This window comes from Macrotis lagotis, chromosome 1 (genome assembly GCF_037893015.1).
Source record: "Macrotis lagotis isolate mMagLag1 chromosome 1, bilby.v1.9.chrom.fasta, whole genome shotgun sequence".
In the NCBI taxonomy this organism is placed as follows: Eukaryota; Metazoa; Chordata; class Mammalia; order Peramelemorphia; family Peramelidae; genus Macrotis; species Macrotis lagotis.
Genome location: NC_133658.1, coordinates 314514127 through 314536893, shown reverse-complemented (window position 1 = coordinate 314536893; position 22767 = coordinate 314514127). Strand labels below are relative to the sequence as shown.

At 37.7% G+C, this 22767-nt stretch overlaps 1 protein-coding gene across 4 annotated transcripts in view; it reads left to right on the top strand.

Annotated features, from left to right (window-relative positions):
• The window catches only part of C1H19orf12 (chromosome 1 C19orf12 homolog), a 116159-nt gene extending 104838 nt beyond the window's left edge, over nucleotides 1–11321 (top strand). For all 4 annotated transcript variants that reach the window (XM_074211448.1, XM_074211450.1, XM_074211447.1 and 1 more), the window contains 2 exons: nucleotides 5068–5247; nucleotides 9120–11321. In XM_074211448.1, coding sequence (XP_074067549.1) covers nucleotides 5088–5247; nucleotides 9120–9385 — 426 coding nt within the window. In that variant the 5' untranslated portion in view covers nucleotides 5068–5087 and the 3' untranslated portion in view covers nucleotides 9386–11321. The remainder of the gene's footprint in view (nucleotides 1–5067; nucleotides 5248–9119) is intronic.
• Nucleotides 11322–22767: the final 11446 nt, after the last annotated feature.

The window sequence follows — 22767 nt, the reverse complement described above, 5'->3', positions numbered from 1 at the left end:
CTCTCTTTTTCTTCCTATCCTCAGCAGGTGCTAGTTGGACCCATAATTCCCCCATTTCACAGGGACACTTTCCTTGAGGCAAAAGAAAATACTGCCCTTTCTCAAATGACAGAATGCCTTTCAAAAACGGGCTAACAGCAGGAAAGGGCAAGGATGATCAGGGCTGCTAACAGCTCTTAATTGGCCTTTGTACCCTTCTTCTTGGACCAAAATTGTCAAATGTCAAAATGTTCATATGATCAAAGTGAAAGCCTCTTAGGAAGTAGCTACAATAAAACATGTGGAGCCCTATATGTTTTGACAGATCTCTTTCTTTAGCAGTGTTTTTTATACATATAGTGGGCAAATCAGTAAGGAACAAGAGGTTATGTATTCTTTCATTATTTATCCAGGTAGTTATTTCATGGACTTCTTATAAACCATCCAAGAAAATCAATTTCAGTACCATAGAATCAATCAAGTCTTATTGCCATTTAGCTCAGTAGACATTTATTTTTTAAGTTCTTGTTATATGCAGAATACTGGGCTAGACAGTCTTGGGCTGCTGGAGCTTATACTCTACTGTTTCCAGTAGACTTAGATCTGGAAAGGACCTTAGAGATCATCTAATCTTCTGTAGTTATTTTATAGAAGAGGAAACGTTCTCAGAGAGGGAAAATTCACACCGTTGGGTTATTGACAATGATGGAATTAGATCCCAGATTTCCTGACTGTCAGTGAAGTGTTCTTCCCACTGCCCCAAGTCATCTACTTAATTATATTAAGTCCTTGGAAGAATTGAGTAGAACTTGTTTCCGGCATAGAGATATCCTCTGTGTTTTGAGATGGGTTGGTTGAGTACATAAAATATGAAATCCTCAAACACATTGTTATAGAAATGGGTGAAATGGACTATTGAGAAAATGTTCAATGTTGGAATTGTTAGTGTATTTATCTTAGGCAATAGCTTAAAGAAAGATTGATGTGGAAAAATAGTTTCTAGGAAAGCAATCAGTGGATGTCAAACCATTTTTACTTAGACTCTTGTGTAATAAATATACTGTAAAGAGTATTGAGGATGGGGAATTGGGAATGGGGTCAGGGAAGAGGAAGGCAGCATTTCCAAGGGATGAAAAACATCTTCTCTCTCAGATCTATGGAGGATCAATTAGAAAACTTTATGGCATTTTTGGTAATACTGTATATTTATGTATTCATTTGATATTTATAGATCACTTACCATGGATGAGGCCCATTATAAGATGCCATGGGAGAATATTATCCTTGCTCCTCTACCTTTCATTATTCCCTACCTGCAAATCCTTAACTCTTGGTAACATCTTCCCAATCCATATCTATCCAATTGTTGAATTCCTAAACATCTTCTAAAATTCTTCTTCTGTAGGATTACTAAAATGTAATGGTCTCAAAACTGGACTGCTTTTATCCATTCCAAATTTATTATATTATCTCAACTAGATTCATGCTGTTTGTTTCATAGTCCTTATGTTCTACTTTTATTGATTCCCTCACTCATTTTACTCATAGGATCTGTTCTAAATTTTCTCTTTATTCCTCTCCTTCACCTTTTTCTTTTGAACCCTTTGCATTGAATTCACATCATACAGCCTGGCCTTGTACTTCACTGAGAAGATTGAAACTATTCAACATGACTCTCCTCAGCCTTTTTTATTTGTTCTCAGTAATATTATTCCTTCTTTATTCCTTTGCTCTGGTTACAAAAGAAGAGATATCTCTGTACCTTTCTATGTTAAATTCATTTACATTCTTTCTTGTCCCTTCAAGGATCTTGTTCTAGAGATCATCTCTCATACATTATCAATCTTTGTCTCTCCACTGACTCTTTTTTCACCAACTTACAAATATACTCAGGTATCCTAAGCTTCTATCATTTGCTCTTAGAATTAAGGCCTAGCAGAACAAGCTTCATATTTCTTTTGTGTACTACTTCACAATTTTCATACTTTCCTTCCTCTTGTGTCCCAAGATAACTCTTCTCTAGGTTTAATATCCTTGTTTCCTTTAGTAGAGCTTATATGCATAGTTCTCAGACCCATTACCATCCTGTTTGCCCTCTTTCATTTTAATATCCTTCCTAAAATGGAGCACTCCCCAAACAAGTTCAAAACCGTAAAAGTGAGTCAACCAAGGATTGGGGGGGTGGGGTGGCAATATAATCATCATATTTTTTTTATAAATCTTCAATGCATTCCTATGATCTTCTAAGTCTAGTTGAGATTCCCTTTGTCTGACATTCCCAGCCAGACTACCTTATCCACCTGTCACCTTCCATATAGCAGCTAAAAAGGTTGCATTTTTGTCCCTTGATTTCCCCTGTACATGTTGTTGTTGTTTTTATTTTTTGCTTCTATACTTTTACTCAGGCTATTCTTCCTCCAAGAATGCCCTCCCCCACCCCTTCATTTGTTGAATTCTTAGCCATTTCAACAAAATGTGGCACAAAAGGCACCTCTCAAAAAGTCTTCCTTGGTTCCTAGTGAGTGACAACAGCCTTCTAATGCAATGATCCTGTAGTGTTGTGCAGTCTCAGGAAGGGAAGGGATAGCATGGTAGTTAAACTCTCAGTGTCCTGAATAGGGTTGTATATGCAGTAGGCTCTTAATAAGTGTTTGTGGAGTGAATGAATGCAGTTATGGAACTTATGTCCCAATAGGGCTGAAAATTGAGATAGAGTGAATTGGAAGGTCCCATGGAAGTCAGTCCTCAAGGTCACCCCCCCTCACACAGATAGTAAAGAGAAAAGCCAACTCCAAATTTAGCATTGTTTTCATTGCAAATATAGCTATACCATTTACATCTGATATATCAAAAAAATCTTTACTTGGGCCAGAGAAGACTTATGGGTTGTCAGAAATTTTGTCTTCTAGATTATCTGGATGTCTAAAAGATAAGAAATATTTTTAATTTCATTCTGGTTAGTCAATCCAAAGTATATGTACTGAATGCCTTTTGATCCATCTCCTGTCATAGAGTGAGCTATGCAGAGTTTAACTGCTGATGGAGGGTAGTGATAAATTCCTTTACCACATATTTTAATACTTTTAGCAGTAAATTTGAAAAGGAACAAGCAGTGCTAGGCAGTTAATGCTTGTTTGTTGACTTGATCAGTGCTTAGACTCACAACTTAGAAGGTGGAAAGCTACTGTCCATCCTTCTGCCTGGAGTGCGACATATTTCTTGAGCCGGTGACTGTACTTCACCAAATAGTTCTTCTGATACCCTTGTGGACAAGATGGAGAAAACAGCTTTTTAAAGCTGTGTCAGCACTGAATTAACAGGGAATCCAATCATTTCAGCCAATACATGTTAAATTCCTTCTAGGCACAAGACACTATCTTTCTTTACAAATCACCTTATTTAATAAGTTGTTTAACTTTTCTTTCAGTAGAAACCTTGGGCACTCCTGCTGGTTCATTTTTTCACTCCGTCTCCCTATCCCCCACTGTGACCTCTGTGACCTAACTAGACTCCACTGGGCAGCAGAGAGGCACCTTCCTTTCTTCCTTGCCCCCGTCTGACAGTCATATTTGGCAGGCTCCATCCTCTTTTTAAACAAACTTCCCTTCATTCAGAGACCCAGCTTTTGCTTATAATGGGACAATGCTCCTTATTCTATTGCAGTCTTTTCTGTTTTGTTTTGTTTTTTCCTTTTTAAATGTTCCCAGGCCTTTAGTTAACATGATTTCCATCTTTTTAACAATTTCTCCTAGAGGCAAACCAGAAAGTGAAGTATGTAGGTTTCTACAACAGTTGTTACCATTCCTTCACCCCAGAGCAATTGAATAGAAGAACTGCTTAAATGATAATGTCTGAACAGATGAGGAATGTGTGGAATGGCGTTCTGATAGAAATAAGCTTGCAAGTATTATTGTAGAAGGGTCAGGGAAGAGAGGCACCTTGGGTTTTAATAGAGTTAATTCGCTCTACAGCCCCGGAACCTGTCTGACCTTGTCCCTCAAAAAGAGTTGCCTGCGTTGTCATTTTGAGAAGCTTCCTAGGCAACAGAGTGTTTTCCTTCAGTTATTCTTCATACCCTTTCCCCAGTTGCTTTTTCTTGCACAAGGTTGACATGTTCTGGACCTGAGAAGGCCTGTGGGAAAACAAAAATGTTAAAACTAAGCATGAGAGGGTTGTGTTCTGGGGTAGAAAGTGCTCTGAATGTAGCAACATGTTTAAAAATGTTTGCGCAATTAGGTCCATTGTTTTCAAGGCTCAATAAGTGAGGCCCCTTCCAGCTCTAAAATTCTCTGTTTCTAGGATTCTGCAAATATAGTTAAATGCCTGAGCACTCTCGAATTCTGCTTTGTAAAGGGGCATAGAATAGTACACTCTTTTGTGGGTTAAAGTGAGCCAATCATAGAGTTGGTTCTTTATTTTGCCAGTAAAGTGTATGTCCACCTAAATGTGTGTTTGTATCTGGGTAGTCAGGTAGGTACAAGAAATTGCTATTTTTTTAAGAGTTACATCTTAATAGCAATCTATTTTAATAGAGATTTTCTCTGTTGATTTTTGTATTTTAAAAAAACTATCGCTTTCAGCAGTGATAGCTCTAAAAAAAGGCCACATAGAGGCAATGACCCATTAAGCATAAATATCATACCTTTGTATTCACACAGACATGAACTATACTGGAAAGGGAAAAATAGAAACCAGAATTTTAATAATTCTGCCATTCATGTAGGGAGTAAGGGATTGCCGGAGTCAGTAGAAAAATGACTGATGCAAGAGGACAGACTTGATTTACTTGGATAAGGAAATGCTAAAATGGATGACTGCAGTAGTTGCTTTTGAAATCTGGTCATAAATCAGCAGTCAATCAGAAAGCAAGGACAACCTTTAATCGGCTCTGTTTCTGTTTGCTTATTAACTAAACTCTGCTCCTCTTTATCTGAGGAGATGTTTTCACAAAAATTGATCCTTTCTGTCTTGTACCCAGGAGATTTCTCTCTTCAGAGAACAGGGTTCATTTTGTTCAGTAGCCTAGGAAGGTGTACATTTGAATGGAAATACTGTTAAATTAATTCTTTTAAAATACTTTGTTTCCAGGGAACCCTGTGCCAGTCAGAATGCCAGTCATGATAGAAGACATTATGAAATTGCTCTGCACCATTTCGGAGAAGAGGAAAATGAAAGCTGCCTTTAAGCATTCAGGGAAGGGGGCACTGGTGGCAGGGGCTGTGGCTTTTGTTGGGGGATTGGTAGGCGGCCCCCCAGGAATAGCTGTTGGTAAGTCCCTTTCTCTGAAAACCACTGAAACTAGAAAAAGATTTAGTGATATTATTCACATGTATCCTTTTAATGCCACATGATAATTGAGTCAAGGTTCTCTTCTTTAAAAATAACTTTGTTCATGTAATTTAACAAATATTTATCCTGTTCCTGTTACTATACACACACACACACACACACACACACACACACACACACCCCTCCCCCCCCTCTCCCAGAGATATCAAGTTTATACTTAGGAGGGAAGGCAGAGAGATACCCAACATACCCATAAAAAATTAGTGTTCTATAATAGATCATAGCAAATGCATAAAAAATATACAGATTGTGGCTAGGGTTCAAAGAAAGGAAGGATGATTTTTTTCACTAGGAGAATCTGGCAAGATTTGTACAGATAGGTGGTTGTTGACCTGAGTCATGAAGGATTATAGGATTTCAACAAATGAGGCATTCTGTATGAATAAATATTTTAGCAGTAAGGTAGCATTTAAAATCACCATTTTTATTCTTCATAAGAGACCAAAACAAGAAATTCAGAGAGAAAAATACCACGTCCCACCACTTTTCTGTACCTTGAGGAGACTTGGATCTTGCCATTCACCCCAGTGCAGCACTCTGAAGATGACTTAGTTTGATTTTCTCTGAAGCTGAACTTTCCTCTGAATGTTGTCTGCCCATTATATTGTGACATCCTTGAGAACAGGAATTATCATGGTTTATTTCTTTGTTTTCCAAGTGTTTATCACATAGTAAGGGTTTAATAAATGTTTTTTCATTCATTCATTTATTCTTGTTCCTTTTTTTGTACCAAAGTAGGCTAACTTGCATGTTACTATCACTAATCATTTTAGAGATGCTGCATATGGGGCAGCATTCCCACTACACTGGACTCCAAGACCCCTACAAGATCTTGATGAAGAGACATTGTGTAATTAAAACAATAGTGGACAGAAAAAAATTGTCTCCAGGATGGTATCTCTGTCATCTTCTTTTACCATCTATTTCCATTTTAGGACTGTGGTGAAAATGGACATGTATGTGTATGGGGCTGGGGGAAGAATATGTTTTGTTTCACACAAACAGACACAATTTCTAGGCAATGAATAAATATTTTGGCTGATTCCCCAAGAGTACAGTGCAGCTGGATCTGATAATTACCTTGTCAAAAGATCATCATTGCTTTGAGGCACAAAACTGAGTTTATCCCTTAGGCTTGAGAGCAAAAGAAACTCCAGTGCACCCTCGCATTGGAAGATCGGACTGTCTGACTCACAGTTGGAGCCTCAGCCACAGGCCCTGATGAAATCAGCAAATCAGCCAAGTTGTCACTCACATGTGGTTTTACAAGGCCGATTCAGGGACTGGGCCAGATAGGGCTTCCCTAGAGGTACCACTCAGATGAAGTGTACTTCAATCTAGTTTAATTGGTATTATCATGATGATTTAGTGTGCTTTATTAACTCTCATCCTCCTAACATCACTGAATTATAATGTATTCTATTTGTACAGGCGGAGAAACTAAGGCACGAGGAGTTTGAATTAGATTATCTAGGAAGTCCAAAACCCAGGTGGGATTGGAGTCAAGTTGTGATGAGAAACAGTGATTTCTTTATTCACTGGTGGAAAAAGTAATGTGAACAATTAGTTCACATGTTTTTGTCTTTATTTTTCCACTTCCAAATTATATATTGAACCAATAAATTCTGACATATGCTTCTTCCCAAAGAAACAACTCTAAAAATTACCTTTCCTCATTCTTTGCCAAGTGACATCTCATAACCTCTAGACTCCCACTCTTTATGAATGTTTTAGAATTGACCAAAATGAAGGGATGGAGTTGTATAACGAGTTTAGCATGAAGCAGACGTCATGGATAGGAAACCCTCTTCTTATTTTACACAATTTGCATGGAAAGTTGTAGAGATTAGGATGCCTCAAAACCAAACCCAAGGGATTAGCTTTTACTATCTTTTCATGGGTGCATAGATAATTCTTGTTAGAAAACAAAAGAATTTTTTTCTTCTTCAGAAAACTGGTAACTCATTTGTCAATATTTCTTGTGACTTTTTGCATTAATTGCTACTCTAAATCAAATATTGATGATATCCTAAAGGTTTAGTGTAGATGAGTGCAACTCTTGTCAGCTTTAAGTTTTCACTATCATCCTGGGGAAAAGTTCAGTAAAATTTGTAAATTAACCATTTTTACTCTTTGGAATGCTTTGTCTTGCTGTGAAAGAGATGAACATTGTATGCTCAATACTGCAGCAGTGTTCAGCCTTCAGACTTGGGGCAGGTGTTGTCCCTCTTAACAGTGAGGAGGGTAGAGAGAATGGCTCCTGTGACCTCGCTCTTCTTGCATAACTTTCTATAGGAGAGCTGAGTCAGTGAAGGAATGCTGATGGGGGGATCCGGGAGGCAGGTGGTGGGAGGGCTGATCTGTAGGGCCCTCCTTACATTGTACTATCCTTTAGACTTGGTACTTGAGCAAGCCTAGTTGGGTGGTACCTACCAGTGATTCAAAGAATCATTTTCAATTGAAATCTCTCATTTTTGAAATGACACATATTTGCCTGTTAATTTTGACCTTTAAGCTAATTAAAAAAAAAGAAAGTGGGTTATGTTTTTCCCCTTCTCCTATCTCCAAATTGTTGGAAACAGAAGAAGAAAGTTGGTTGCATTAATTTATTGTCTTGTTTCCATATACCATTGGGATGTTATGAATAGCCTTAGAAAAACTTTATTTTGTAAGCAAAGATCCTTCTTACCTGCTGCTGAGGGAGCACTGACAAGCATCTTTTACTGCTTTTGTTGGTTGGAATGAAGATTGTACTTAAAATCAAATGACTTTGGTTCATATCTTGGCTTTACCACTTAGAAACTGTGTCATCTTGAATGAATCACTTATCCCCATTTTACAGATGAAGCATAACGAGGCAAAGCCATACTTTATAAGATTGCTGTGAGAATCAAATGATAAATAATATATGTAAACCCTAAAGCACTAAATAAATTAAGTCATTATTGTTATTATTAATTGAATGAAGGGAAACTTTCTAGATTGTTAAGACCAGAAACTATATCATCACAGTCACAGGAAAGAGATGATTCAACTTCACCATTGTGTTAGAAATGCTCACTTCTCATTTCTCTACATTTTCTATTCCCCTGTGGAAACAGAATTTTATGACTAATAAATCCAATCAATTACTCAGTTGCCAAGTATTTATTAAGCAACTGTTATATTCTAGGCACTAGAGTTATTAAGACAGAAGTGAAACTATTCCTTCCCTCTAAGTCTAGCAAGGGGAGACAACATGAACATATCCAGGAACGTACATAATAGAAGACAGACAATTTTGTGGGGAAGGCACTGGTAATAGGGGTATCAGGAAAGGTTTCATTTAGAAGGTAGCTTTTGAGTTGAACCTTGAAGGAAACAGAAGTGAGGAGGGAACACCTTCCAGACATTGGAGACAGTGAGGGCAAAGACACAATTTATGGTGCATTGGAGGATTAGCGTACATATATGCACATAAACACCCCAGAGAATTTTTGTTCAGTATAGTTATGGCTCTTAAGTGGGGTCTGATACTGGTAGAAATGTACCCATTTTTGGTATATGCAATTTTGCATTTCCAGATTAAGAGTACTAGCTAGAATGTGTTTGAGCATTTAATTGAATGGACTTTGGATCACATGAACCTACCCTACAACTAATCTAGGGACAAAGGTAAATATGCTTTAACTACAAAATAAAACTACTCACTATGATGATAGAATTTTCTCATATCACTGTCCCAATCAGTAAGAATTTAAGTATAATTTATGAGAGAATCATGATTAATTAAATCTTTATTTGTTTTCTAGGGGGGACAGTTGGTGGCCTACTTGGTGCTTGGATGACTAGTGGACAATTTAAACCAATTCCTCAGATCATAATGGAACTGCCCCCTATTGAGCAACAGAAGCTTTTTAACGAAGCCTTTGCCATTATCAGAGATTTGGACTGGATGGATGTGGTGCAGCTGACTGCACTGGTAATGGGGAATGACGCCCTTCAGCAGAAGTTGGCATCAGTGGTAGTAAATTATGTCACACAAACGCTTCAAGCAGAAGTACAGTATGGAGACTAGCCCCTCTCCAGTGAATGGTTTTTACTGTGTAATGCAGGGATTTTCATTTGGATGATTTTGATGACTTTAGTGTAGAAAAATAGTAATTGCTGTTAGTGATGTTTGAGGTATCACCCTCACTCTGGGTGAGTTTCTCCAGGAACATTTGATCCTTGAATTATCCCAAAATTGGGTTAAACTATCTAATTTATATTACATTACTGAGAAAGTATTGTTAGATGTTCTCAAAATTTAACCTACTTTTGACTGTGAAGTTGTCAAAAACAAAAAAAGAATCAACAGGAAGGTTTGCTTATTGCAAACATTAATTGCACTTCTCTAAATTCATTTCATCTCTTATAAAGCTATTTAAAAAGATGACCATACTTAATTGCCTTTTGGTCTACCTTTCAGTTTTCCTCTTTGCAGTCACTTTTTTGGTAGCACCTGGTTACTTGTTTCCTGTTGGTGCCCTGTCTGCCTTCACGGTTTTTAACAGAAAGCATTTGTGAAAATGTGTTTCACTTCTTACTTCTCCCTGTCATTGTACACCTCTCCGACTTAAGACTCTGAATCACCGTGAAATTCTCAGCAAGGGGGAAGAGTAATCTGCTGATTTCAACGCAGTCCCACAGTACAGAAGAAAGAAATATAATAGAGGCTGTTCTGTGTTTGTGTCTAAGTCCCTTGACCTCTCAGTGCCTCATTTTCCTCATCTATAAAATGAGGGTAATTATTTTTTTTTTTCAAATTTTAAGTGGTTATTTTCAGAGCAAACTCTTGTTAGTTCTTCTTTCCCGGGATCATGAGCCACCTCTCACAAATGGTTCTTTTGACTTGCTAATTGATGTGTTGAGCTTCAGCAATGCTCCACTTAAAACATTTGGTAAAGGGGCAGTTCTTATAATAAAGGAAAAATGTGGATTAATCTTTTCTGAATAAACCCTTTTTCTCATTTATTTCATGATGACCATTCTGTAATGCTTTCCAGAACAATTACCAGATGAACCAGATACCACCAGAACCAAGAATTAAGAATTATTCTGTAGTGTATAAATCATCCTTTTTATATTGAAAACACATATGACAAAACTCCCTTGGGTTGGTGTGAACTTATCTTAGACACAAGTTTTTCAGGAAGTTTAGCCTTCCCCATCTGGACTGCTGCTAGGATGTAGAAATAGTTCCTTTAGCAAAACCCTTTCCTTGCCCCCCAGAACCCCAACTTCTAGTGGTTGCTGTGAGGCAACTAAAATTCCTTCATAAATTTCCAGACCCTTTGGACAAGAATAGATAACTGGGGTGGTTACAATGCTTAAGTAGGAAAATGCTGGGGATGACACTATAGTCCAAGTTTTGTCTCTGCTAAGAACTGCTCTAGGGATAAGAAAAGGATCAATTTGTGGGTGAATATAGCTACTTAGAAACCTCACTTTTTCATTTAATTTTGGGGTTTTTTTTTTTAAATAAAAGTTCAGGCTGATCCAAAGCCCAGGTTAATTTATATCCATGATATAGAAAAAAGAGTCAAAGGCTAGAAAATATTAAAAATGAAGCTACAGTGCAATGGAGCCTCAGTGAAACTTTTCTTCAAAATAAATTTTATCTTCTATAATATGAGAATACCATCTCATAGGTTGTGTTCTTGAAGTTTGTATTTTATTTTTTCCCTCATTGTGCTACTGACATGACATAGTCACAATGACATTTGAATGTGTTTTTTATAATCTTGTTGGACATTACCTCATTTTTTCCTGCTCACTTCCAAACTCCCAAGTGCAATCACTAAAGATTTGTATTTACTTTAAGTCAGAATTTAAGCTATTTAATGTTTGAGGCTGGGTTGTTTATTTTTTTTCCTGATTTGTAACAAACCCATGTAAAGTTGTTTTCTATGTAAAGGGAAAACTTATATCTTGGCTTGATTTTGAAGAAACAATAAAAATCTTTTAGTGGGCATTTGAATTGGAGGACATTTATTTCATTATAGTTATAAAAATACATCAGATTCTATAATTTTCAAATTATTGCAAACATTAGGAATTTATTATAATGGCTTTATGTGTTTTTTCAAAAATATGATCTTGCATGGCACAAAAGGGAGAGAAACACACAGAATTAACAAGCTTGGAAGGGGCCCCAGGGGGGCATGTGGTCCAGCCTGAAAAGAATCTCCCTCTGCAGCATGTTCAACAAAGGGTCGTCTAGTGTTTGCCTGAAGAACTCCAGGGAGAGGGAACCTGGGACCTCCTGGGGGAGTCTGTGCCATTTTCCTTTTTTATATCCACTTTAAATTTCCCTCTGTAATTTTCACCCAATTCCTCCTTTCGTGTCTGAGTAGAACAAGTCTAATCTTTTCTTCACATGATAGCTCTTCTGATACCTGAAAACATCATATTTGCTCTCCTCCATTTGCAAGTTTTTCTTGTACAGGTTAAACAGCCTGAGTTCATTTAATCAATCCATGTATGACTTGACCTTGAGCCCTTCACCATCTTCCCTTCACCATCTTGGTTCTTCTCCTCTGGTTACTTTCCAGCTTATCAATGTCTTTCCTAAAATATGGCAGCCGGAATTGAATACAGTACTCCAGATGTTATCTGACTAAGGCAAAATTTAGTGGGATTATCATGTCATTATTGGATGTTATACCTTTTTAAATGTACCTCAAGATCCTGTTACCTTGCATGACTTCTACATTGCACTGTTGTCTCATATATTAATCTTGGATGCCACTAAAACCATCAGATCTTTTCAAAACTGTTACCTTGCCATGCCTCTGCCATCTTGCACATATAGAATTGATTTTTTTGAAAAAAAGTTTTAAGACTTTACATTAATGTTTCATCCTCTTAGATTCAGCTGAGCTATATATACACATTGTCATCTTAGTCTTTTAGCTATTTCCTCTGCCTTTAGGCCTTCTGAAAATTCAATGCTTGCCATTTATACCTTTATAACAATCATTTATTAAAAATGTCACAGCACAGGGCCAAGCAGTACTCCGCTACTGCCTTCCTCCAGCTTTTTTTAGGATTGATCGTATGGCCCAAACAAGTTATCATGACTGACTTCATAATTTTATCTCAAGCCCAGAAAGGTTAAATGATTTGATCAAGGTCAAAGAAATGGGAAGTGGTAGAGCTCGGATCTGAAGCTGGACCTTTTGGCTGCAAAGTCAGCACACTTGTACTGCAGCAAACCATCTGTTCTCATTGACAGAGAACAAATAATGACTAGTCTTTGGGATTTTGCTGTTGAACTAGTTTTGAATTCACCTAATTTTATTGTTGTGAACACAGGTATCAAACAAGTAAATGAAAATTTTCAAAGGAAATTTTAATAAACATACAGTACAACATAGATATTGTTCACTTGTGGTTTTCTAAGTCAGTATGAGGCCACAAAATTCTATTTGAGCATGACATCCCTGTTATACACCTTTTCCACAGGAATAATATGAAATACTTTATGAAATGATTTGTTAAAATCTAGGCAAAATATACTACACCATTCCCCCAGGTAACTCTGGTCCTGGAGTTGGGAAAGCTTGAGTTCAAATCCCCTCTACTACACTAGTTGGGTGACATCCATCAAGTCACAACCTCAGTTTCTTCAGCCATAAAATGGGGATCCTAAGAGCATGTACTTTACAGGGCTGTTATGAAAAGAAAATAAGATTATGTTTGTAAAATAATCAGTACATAGTCACTTATGCTTGTACCCTTTTCCTTCCCACCTCCATTAATGTGTCAAAAAAAGCAATGACTTTTTTTTTTTACATTTTCAACCATTTTCCTGCAAGGTTTTCAGTTTCACATTTTTCTCCCTCCCTTGAAATGACCTCTTTTTGATGACCTATATTGATCCTTCTTTGTGATTATTGTTTCCTTTCCTGGCTGTCTATTAGGTGTCCCTATATTGCAAGTTCTAGGTTGGAATTTATCTAGAAATGAACTCAAGCTCCCTTATCAAGTTAAAAACTCCATTCTCTTTTCTGGAATATAGGGACTTTTGCCTTTCTGTAGATCTTGTGTTGTTCTCCATGATAGCTCAGATATCACTGACAGGGACTCAACAATAAAATCATGCATTCTTTTTAGTCACTTAAAATGTAATTTGTTTGGGCCAGTGACTTGAACTTTGAAGAACAAGGTGTAAATCTCAACTTTTTCCTTATCTCCTGATGGTCAGTTTTCCCCCCTCTCCTTTGTATTCCAAAGATGATTTGTCTTTGGTGATTAAAGTAAAATCAATTAACCCTCCTCTTTTCTCTAATATATTGCTAAAATTTTATATCTGCACATACATGTTTATTATTATATGTTTACCATGATAATTTCAGCTCATTCTAAAATTTCAGCATTCCTGATATTATTAACAGAGAAGTCAACTTTCTGACTCCCTTTAATGAAAAAAAAAGATGCTTTGAAATCTTTAGGCATCATGGTTAACTTCATCAGTGATAAAGAAGACCTAAGTCTGAGTTCATTAGCTAACCAAGGGGAGTTGGTCCCTTCAATCTAATTCTCATAATCCTTCCTATGTTTTGGAAGAGTAATATTAAACTGAGACCCAACAGTTGCCCTTTGCCTAACTTCTCTAATTCTTCCATTCTGACTTCAATTTTAGAAAGCCCAGTTCTTGGTTTGCCTTTCTTCTAATACTATGGAAAGTTAGTAGTAGTACCAAGAAGATTGACTCAATGGGAGCAACCCCCCCCTTTTTTTTTCAAAGACTAGTTTTATAAAAAGATAGGCCTGTTGAGACTGCATCCCTGCCTCAGAACTGACCTGACAATAATTCCAGTCCACTGACTGGCCCTGAGTTGTTCCTTCAAGTATTGACTTTATAAATCCTTCTATTTTTCCCCAGCTCTAGGCCTGGAGGTTGACCCTTTATTCTCCATTTGGCCCAGTCAAAGAGAGAATCTAAAGAGGTTAAAAGTCCTCTGTAAATTTGATCACTGGAGCAAAAAGGGCACTTTGTAAGACAACGCATTAGCCTCCATCTGTTGCTGTGGCGAGGTTCAGAGCTGCCTTCCCACCCTGGCCTCCCTTGTTGGGATTGGAATCAGTGGCAGGCAAGAGATGGCAACTTCAGAAATCCGCTCCAGCTGCATAATGCCTTTGCTGAGTGTAAGACACACTCATCACCTAGGAAACGAGGTAAAGTGTTGCCAGCAGTTTGAGGAAGCAGCTGAAGAAGAAGCCACTGTGGGGAGATCCGCATATTTATAAAAAGAAACCATCTGCTCCAAGGCCGGTTATTAACCTGGTTCGGTTGTAGATGTGACAGAATCGAGCTCGATTTTTCACAGGCAGATGGTGTATTTTTAGCTAAAATTATCTTCTTTATTTTTCTGTTTTTTGAGATGTCTGGCTTTAAAGTAAACATGATGGGAGAGTGTTATAATAGAGAAGACAGGGGAGGGAAATGGCTTGGTTTTTGAAATGATTAAATTCTCCATCTGATTCGTTATTGAGAGGTGCCATCTAGTGGACGAAACTAAATTTGTTGTTTTTTTCCTTTTCCTTCCCTGCCATTCCTTATATATTTGTGCCCTTTTTTACTACATCATCCCCACTCAACAAAGAGAATCTTGACCTTGCTTATTGCTCTCTATTCCTACTACTAACTCCAACGCAACTTGTTTTATGAGTTCATCGTTGTGAGGAGGGAAAGACTTTACTGAGGTTTTAATAGGCAATAAACGGATCGACCATATTTCCTGCAACCTTTTTGCATATAAAACAGAATGTCTCTCAATCCTGAACAATCAACATATGGCCATTAAGAAATGCCAGGATCCGTCTAAACCTCCTAGGGAATGGGGAATGTTTGATGCGTTTTCAGTTTCTTCTGGGGAGATAAATTGCTTTATTAGCCGAAGGAAGTTTCTCTGGCCATTATAATAATGGCAAATGAGAATGCTGGCCTGAATCTTGGCCAGCTTCGTCCTAGCCCCTGGGCCAGCAAGTGTTGCCTCATCAGTCTAGGGAGAAATAGATGCAAATCATTAAGATAAATACCAGGGAAATTGATAATGCTTATCTTTAGAGTTTTTCCATAGATTTAACAGAGAGGAATTCCTGCCTCCTTCCCTTTTCTTAATGTCCAAATGCTGAGTTCTGCAATATGATAGTATCATTAAACTACTGAAAATTATAGCTGGAAGGATCCTTACAGATAACAAAATCTGATATTCATGTAATGCTTTCTGATTCATATACTCTTATCTCATCCTTAACTCTGCAAGGCAGGTACTATGATTTTCCTGATTTTACAGAGCTGGTAGTAGAAGAATTAAAGAGTCTACATGGGCCAACCATAGTCCTAATAAGCACTTTACAAATGTTTCATTTGATCCTCACTACAAGGAAATTAAGAGTGAGGTAATCTTAAATTTGATACCAAGTCAGTACTTGTATCTGTTGCCTCTCATCTCTCAGTCAGAGATCACCTGGTTCAGTTCCCTTCAATTTGTAAATATGACTCAATGTGTCTGCTAATATTTAATATGTTTTTGGTCTCCATTATAGTGATATAAAGTCCCTGATTTAAGAATTGGTCATAACTGGCCTAAAGGTTATTTAGATTCCTTGCCCAAAAATTGGACTGTAGAAAAGAGGAAAAGAAAGCTATTTTTTTTTGTTTCTTCAATGTTTCATATAGGATGGACAAGAAACAGGAGACACAGGTCAGACCATCATGCTCTTTTCATCTTTCCTAGAAAGACTGATGTACCTATTGATAATTATTTGAATATAACTAGTATTGCGAATAACATTTATATAGAGCTTTATAATTTTATAACATTTTGCCAACTACATGGCTCAGCAGATAGAATATTGGGACTAGAGTTAGGAAGTCTTGAGTTCAAATGCAGCCTTGGACACTAGCTGTATGATCCTGGACAAGACCCTTAAATTTAGTCGGCTTCAATTTTCTCATCTGTAAAATAAAATGATAATAACACCAACCTCCTTGTTATAAGTAGCAAATGAGATGATATTTGTATATGCTTATTATAATACTTGCCACACTGTAGATACAATAAATGTATTTTTTCATTTTTCCTTCCCTCCTCCAGGTACTAGGTCTGGAGAGTATTTGAGACTTGGTTCAAAAAGACAGTGAGTCAACATGAATACAGACTCCATATATGGGCATTTCCTCTACCAGAAATCTCTCCATTCTTACGGTTATCCATAAATAAATATTTAGTAAGTACTTCTGTGTGCCAATCTCTGTGCTAGGCCTTGGAAATTCGGAGACAAAAATAAATAAATAATTCCTACTCTTTTTTTTTTGTTTTTGTTTTTAGGTTTTTGCTAGGCAAATGGGGTTAAGTGGTTTGCCCAAGGCCACACAGCCCAGGTACTCCTGACTCCAAGGCCCGTGCTTTATCCACTATGCCACCTAGCCACCCCTAATAGTTCCTACTCTTAAGGAGATTGCATTCTATTAGGGAATACAGCATGCAAATATATAAATATATACAAGGCACATACAAATCAAGTGTGAGGTCCGCTTGTGTCCAGGCTGTGTAACAGCAGAATGGGAGTAGAATCAATCAGTAACCATTTATTAAACACCCACTATCCTCAGGCACTTAGCTAAGGGATTGAAGGAAAGAGGCAAAAGACATAGGCCCTGTCCTCAAGGAGCTCACAGTCTAACTGGGAGAGAGCAAACTAATATATACAAATAGGCAGTATAAGTAAATAAATAAGAGAGAAAGTATTAAGAGGGTTTGGGGAAGACTTTGGTAGAAGATGGGAAGAATAGAAAGAATGGACAACCAGAGAGCAGGGAACTATGAGTTCCCAATAACAAAAACTAGTTGTGTGACTTTGGGCAAGTCCTTTCACTTCTCTAATCCTCAGTTTTTCCCTCTGTAAAAGGAGGAGGTTGGAGCAGCTGCCTTGGAAGGTGCCTCACATCCCTAAATCTGTGAGTCTGTGATCCCATGGCTATGTGACTTCTGAAGATCCTTTCAGCTCTAACAAGGTATGAGCCTATGAAGTGTTCTGCCTAACTATAAATCTGAGTAAAGGCCTCATGTTTGACAACCAAAATCTCCCCAGGGAGTTCAGCTTTTCAAAATCTTAACAGCTCTAATTATTCTTCCTGGTGCTTTTGCATTCTGCAAGGGCCTCCCATTGAATGCAAGCTGCTGAAGGCAAGGATTCTTTGGGATTTTATATCTGTAGTGTCAAGCATTCTGAACTTCTACAAAGGGGAAAGGGGAAGAGAACCAATCTATGAAGCATCTCCAATGAGCTAGGTACTGTGCTATGTGCTTTCCAAATAACATTGCATTTGAGGTTCTCAACACCCCAATGAAATAAATGCTGTTAGGATCCTCATTTTACAGTTCAAGAAAACTGAGGCAGGCTACGATTTAGGTGACTTGTCTAGAATCACACAGCTAGTAATTGTCTCAGACTGGATTTGAACTCAGGTCTTTCTGGCTCCAGGCCCAGCAGCTCTATCCAGTCAGTCACCTTTCTGAAAGGCAGGTTTGAAGGACCTGTTGCCAGGGGATCTGGGTGGGAGGTAGATGTTCCAGATTTCACAGGGAGAGCCTCAAAGGTCATCTAGTATAAACCCTATATTTTATAGATGAAGGAACTGAGCTCAGGGAGATTAATGACCTTTCCATCATTATACAGGTGTGAATAACTGAGCTGGGATTAGAACTCAGGCCTTGGGACTCCAAAAACCAGTATTCTTTCCATTGTAATCAATTGGCACATATTTACTGAACACATATAATAGGTGCTGGGATCATTAGCACAAAATCCTGTCCTCAAAGAGTTTACACCCTATTGGACCATTCTTAGTCCCTTTCGATGAGGTGACCACCCATCTGTGAACTGCCTCTAAGACTAAAGAATTCAGAGATGATTGCCATAGAAGGCCCAAATTATCCCCTAAAGGCAATGTAGATAAGTTAGATGTTATTCAGGAGGTAATGTATGCCTTTGGGCTAAAAGGTCAACATTAAATAGTTATCATGGTCCAACCCCTTCTATATGAGTCCCTGGGCTCATTTGACCCAAGCAGATCTTAGAAAATCGATATGACTCTAAGCAGTTTACTTCCTTACCTTTGGAGGAAAGATCAATGTACAGAAATACTTTTGAGTCTAATAATCAAGGACACTTGAAGCAGACTTTAGGCTGTAACAAAGTAAATCATTAGTTTTCCCCTATCTTAGGGAGAAGAGTGTTGCTGAGAGTGGGTTGCTTTGTTTCCCCAATTCAAGTTTACATCTGAATTCCCTTCCTTCATGTGAGTTTTGACTCATGTGATAATCAGCTTACTGTGACAGTTTCTGAGTGAGACATCTCATTGTTTTCTTTATTCGAGAAAAAAATAATCAGTGTCACTTATGCTTTTGAAAGTTCTGTTTTCATATTTTGTAGTTTTACTATTCTTGTGGAAGGTATACCTTTCCATTGTCAGTTAGAATTTTCCCTAACTGAGCTCAGAGATTGTGTGTAATGTAGCATGCCCAAAACTGAGTGCCACCTCTCTAACCACAGTAGAAATGGGATGTATTCTTGGACTTTCTTCTTTACAGGATCATTACAGAACATAGCTTTACACTTGGAAGGAAATGTGGAGCTCACCTTGTGCACAATTTCTCATTTTCCATATAAGATTGCCTCCATAGACTCTCTTGGGCATATTTATGGAACCATTTGTCCAAATCTGGATCCTGTGTGCCATCCCTTGCAGACATCTAAGGTCCTTAGATCCTTTTCACAGATTCCCCCTTCTGTTAACTGAGAGTCATTTGAAAGATATTCATTCACGCTGATATGACAATGACTGTCATGGTTTAATGTTTTACTTTTTTCTAAATGTGTTTGTATTTTAACATGGAACAGTATTTTAAGTCAAAGCAAGGAATCCCCAGTGGCGGAATTTCAGATATAGGGGGAGGTGGTAGGTCAGGTGTTGTTCAGGAGTTGGGAATGGAAGAGGCTTCAGAGTATGTCTTATATCACCATCTGCCATGTTCTCCTATAGGGTCAGCTCTACTTCTGTAACTAGTCTGACATTCACCACCTCTTAGAGAGCTCGCTGTCCTTCCTGAAGAATAATCTAAATCAAAGCTGCTTCCCCCAAAATCTCCTTCTTAGCTCTTCAATTATAATCTGGAGAAGGGTCTAGAGTAATATCTGCATGGTGGCACTCACATTCTGTTTATTTAAGATCTTACCTCTTCTAAGATTTGTTTTCCCAGTTCTATCTCTTTTTGGCCTAGTAGAGCTACAACAACATCCTTAAAGAGACACTGGGGAGTTGGATCAGACAGTAGTGATATGCTACAAGGTACTAAAGTGGAGGCCTAAGATTGACTCAGTGATGGCCACCGAGGAAATTCCTGGCAGGAAATTTCCATCTGTCAAATGGCAATAGTGTGGCATAACTCCTCAGAGATATGAGTTCAGATCTGAACGCTGATACACAGCTAGTGACGAAATCACAGTGATAAGGCACCTCAGAGGTCGGTTAGATCCACAATTCCTGTTCTAAGACTCAATTTTTCCATTGGTAAAATGAGGATAAAATCTACCTCACTTATTTGTGTGAAAATTGAAAAAGACAATATATGAAAAAATGCTTTACAAAGTTTGAGGTGATATGGAGATGCCACTTATTAATGAATACATTTGTTAGATCCACAATTCCTGTTCTAAGACTCAATTTTTCCATTGGTAAAATGAGGATAAAATCTACCTCACTTAATTGTGTGAAAATTGAAAAAAGACAATATATGAAAAAATGCTTTACAAAGTTTGAGGTGATATGGAGATGCCACTTATTAATGAATACATTTTAAGCAGGGTCTTTTGGGGACATGAAAGTTAGGTGGCCTAGTGGATATAATTGGACCTGACTAAGTTCAAACAGCCTCAGACACTTATTAACTGTGTGACCTTGGCAAGTCCCTTAACCTTGTTTGCCTCAGTTCCCACTCTGTTAAATGAGCAAACAGCAAATCATTTCAGTATCTTTCTCAAGAAAACCCCAAATTGAGTCACAAAGAGTTGGGCACATTGAAATGATGGAATAGCAAAAAAGATCTTTTTGAACTTAGTGGCAAGAGGTCTGAATTTAGAGTCAGAAGACCTAATTTTGCTATTACTAATTGTGTGACCTTAAGGCAGTGGCTTGAGCACTGGACCTGGGGTCAGGAAGACATGAGTTCAACTAAATCATCAGACCTTTACTAACTGGGGGAAATCCTCTGTCTGCCTCAGTTTCCTCAACTGTCAAATAATAACACTTGCCTCCCAGGATTGTTGTGAGGATTAGATGAGATAATTAGCATAGTGCCTAGTCTGGTAGATGATTAAAAATGCTTGTTTCCTTCTATGGGAAAGTCACTTTTTCTTCTCTAAACCACAGTGTTCATATCTTTAAAATGGAGATAATAATCCAATACCTAGCTTGTAAGGACAATACTTTTTTAGTACTTTAAAAATGTGAGCCACTCCAATATGACCAGAAAGGACAATGATCAATGTTGGAAGGGATGTGGGAAATTTGGGACACTAATACATTGTTGGTGGAGCTGTGAACTCATCCAACCTTTCTGGAGAGCAATTTGGAATTATGCCCAAAGGGCAATAAAAATGTGCAGACCCTTTGATCCAGCAATACCACTACTGGGTCTATACCCTGAAGAGATGATGAAAAAAGGGTAAAAACATCACTTGTACAAAAATATTCATAGCAGCCCTGTTTGTGGTGGCAGAAATTAAGTAGATATCCATCAATTGGGGAATGGCTTAATAAACTATGGTAAATGTATGTCATGGAACACTATTGTTCTATTAGAAACCAGGATGGGAATTCAGGGAAGCCTGGAGGGATTTGCATGAACTGATGCTCATTGTACATCCTAACAGCAACCTGGGAGTGAGAATCAACCTTGATGGACTTGATCATTCCATCAGTGCAACAATCAGGGACAGTTTTGGGCTACCTGAAATGGAGAATATCATCTGTATCCAGAGAAAGAATTGTGGATTTTGAACAAAGACTAATGACTATTACCTTCAATTTAGGGAAAAAAAACCCATTATCTTATTATGAAATTTTGCTATCTCTTATACTTTATTTTTCTTCCTTAAAGATATGATTTCTCTCTCATCACATTCAATTTGGATCAATGTATGCCATGGAAACAATGTATAGACTGGCAAATTGCTTTCTTGGGGGGGGTGGGGGGAGGGAAGCAAGATTAGGGGAAAAATTGTAAAGCTAAAAATAAACAAAATCTTTGGAAAAATATTTTTAAAAAATGTGAGCCACTAAAATGGAAATCATAAGCCATACCTGCTCTCTGCACCTCACAGAAGAGATGAGGAAAATGCTCTGCCAGTCTTAAAGCACCATAGAAATCTGAGCTGATACTGTGACTAATAAACATCAGATGAAATCAATTGGAAATACTCCCACTATTTATTGCTTTTGACTGTGTACTAATCTGTAAAATTGAGATAATGAGGCTCTAAGAGATAAATCCACAAACCTAGGTCTTTTGATTGTGAGCTCTGATTCTTCCACTGCCCAGCTCTGTGACCTTGGTCAGAAGCCCAGGACTCTTCTTTTCACTGCCCCTCACTGCTTTCCTGAGGGAGATGGAAAACCAGTGCTGCTACTGCAGACCTCATGAGTCATGAGACAGAAACACTTTATTTTTTTTAAAGAAAGGAAAATGAGTAGTTCCCAAACAAGCAAACAGGAGGAGAGAGAGAGAGAGAACAATTCCCTCTACTATTGAAATAAAATCTTTCAAATTATGTTTACCTTACACATTTATAAATTGGAGCATATCAGAGAAAGATCAGAATACTGAAGAGACTCCCTAAACCATACAAAAATGAAAATACTTCACCAAATATATATTCTATGTTAATTTCTATGAATTATAGGTATATATATATTTCTGTATAGTCTGTATATGTATGTATGTATGTACTATATATATTTTGGCATACATGGTAGAATGGAAAGCGATTGAATTTCCAAATAAGGAAGATCTGTGTTCAGGTTCTACTTCGGATATATCTTGTTTGTGTGAACCTGGTCAAGTACTTAATGTCTTGATGTTCCAGTCTACTCTCTAAGATTAGAGGCTGTGGGGCAGGTATAAACTTGTTTTGGGAAAGGGGGATTCCTCTATTCTGATATCAGTGAGTGCACAGATCTATTCCCTATCCCTTTGTAAGTCTTCAATTGAATATAAACTTTTTAATGTATACTTTGTCTCCCTTTATATATAAGCTTCTTGAGGACAGGGACCATTTCATATCTCGGTATTCTCATTGCCTGGTATATAGTGAGCTCTGAACAAAGAAATTATTGTTTATTGA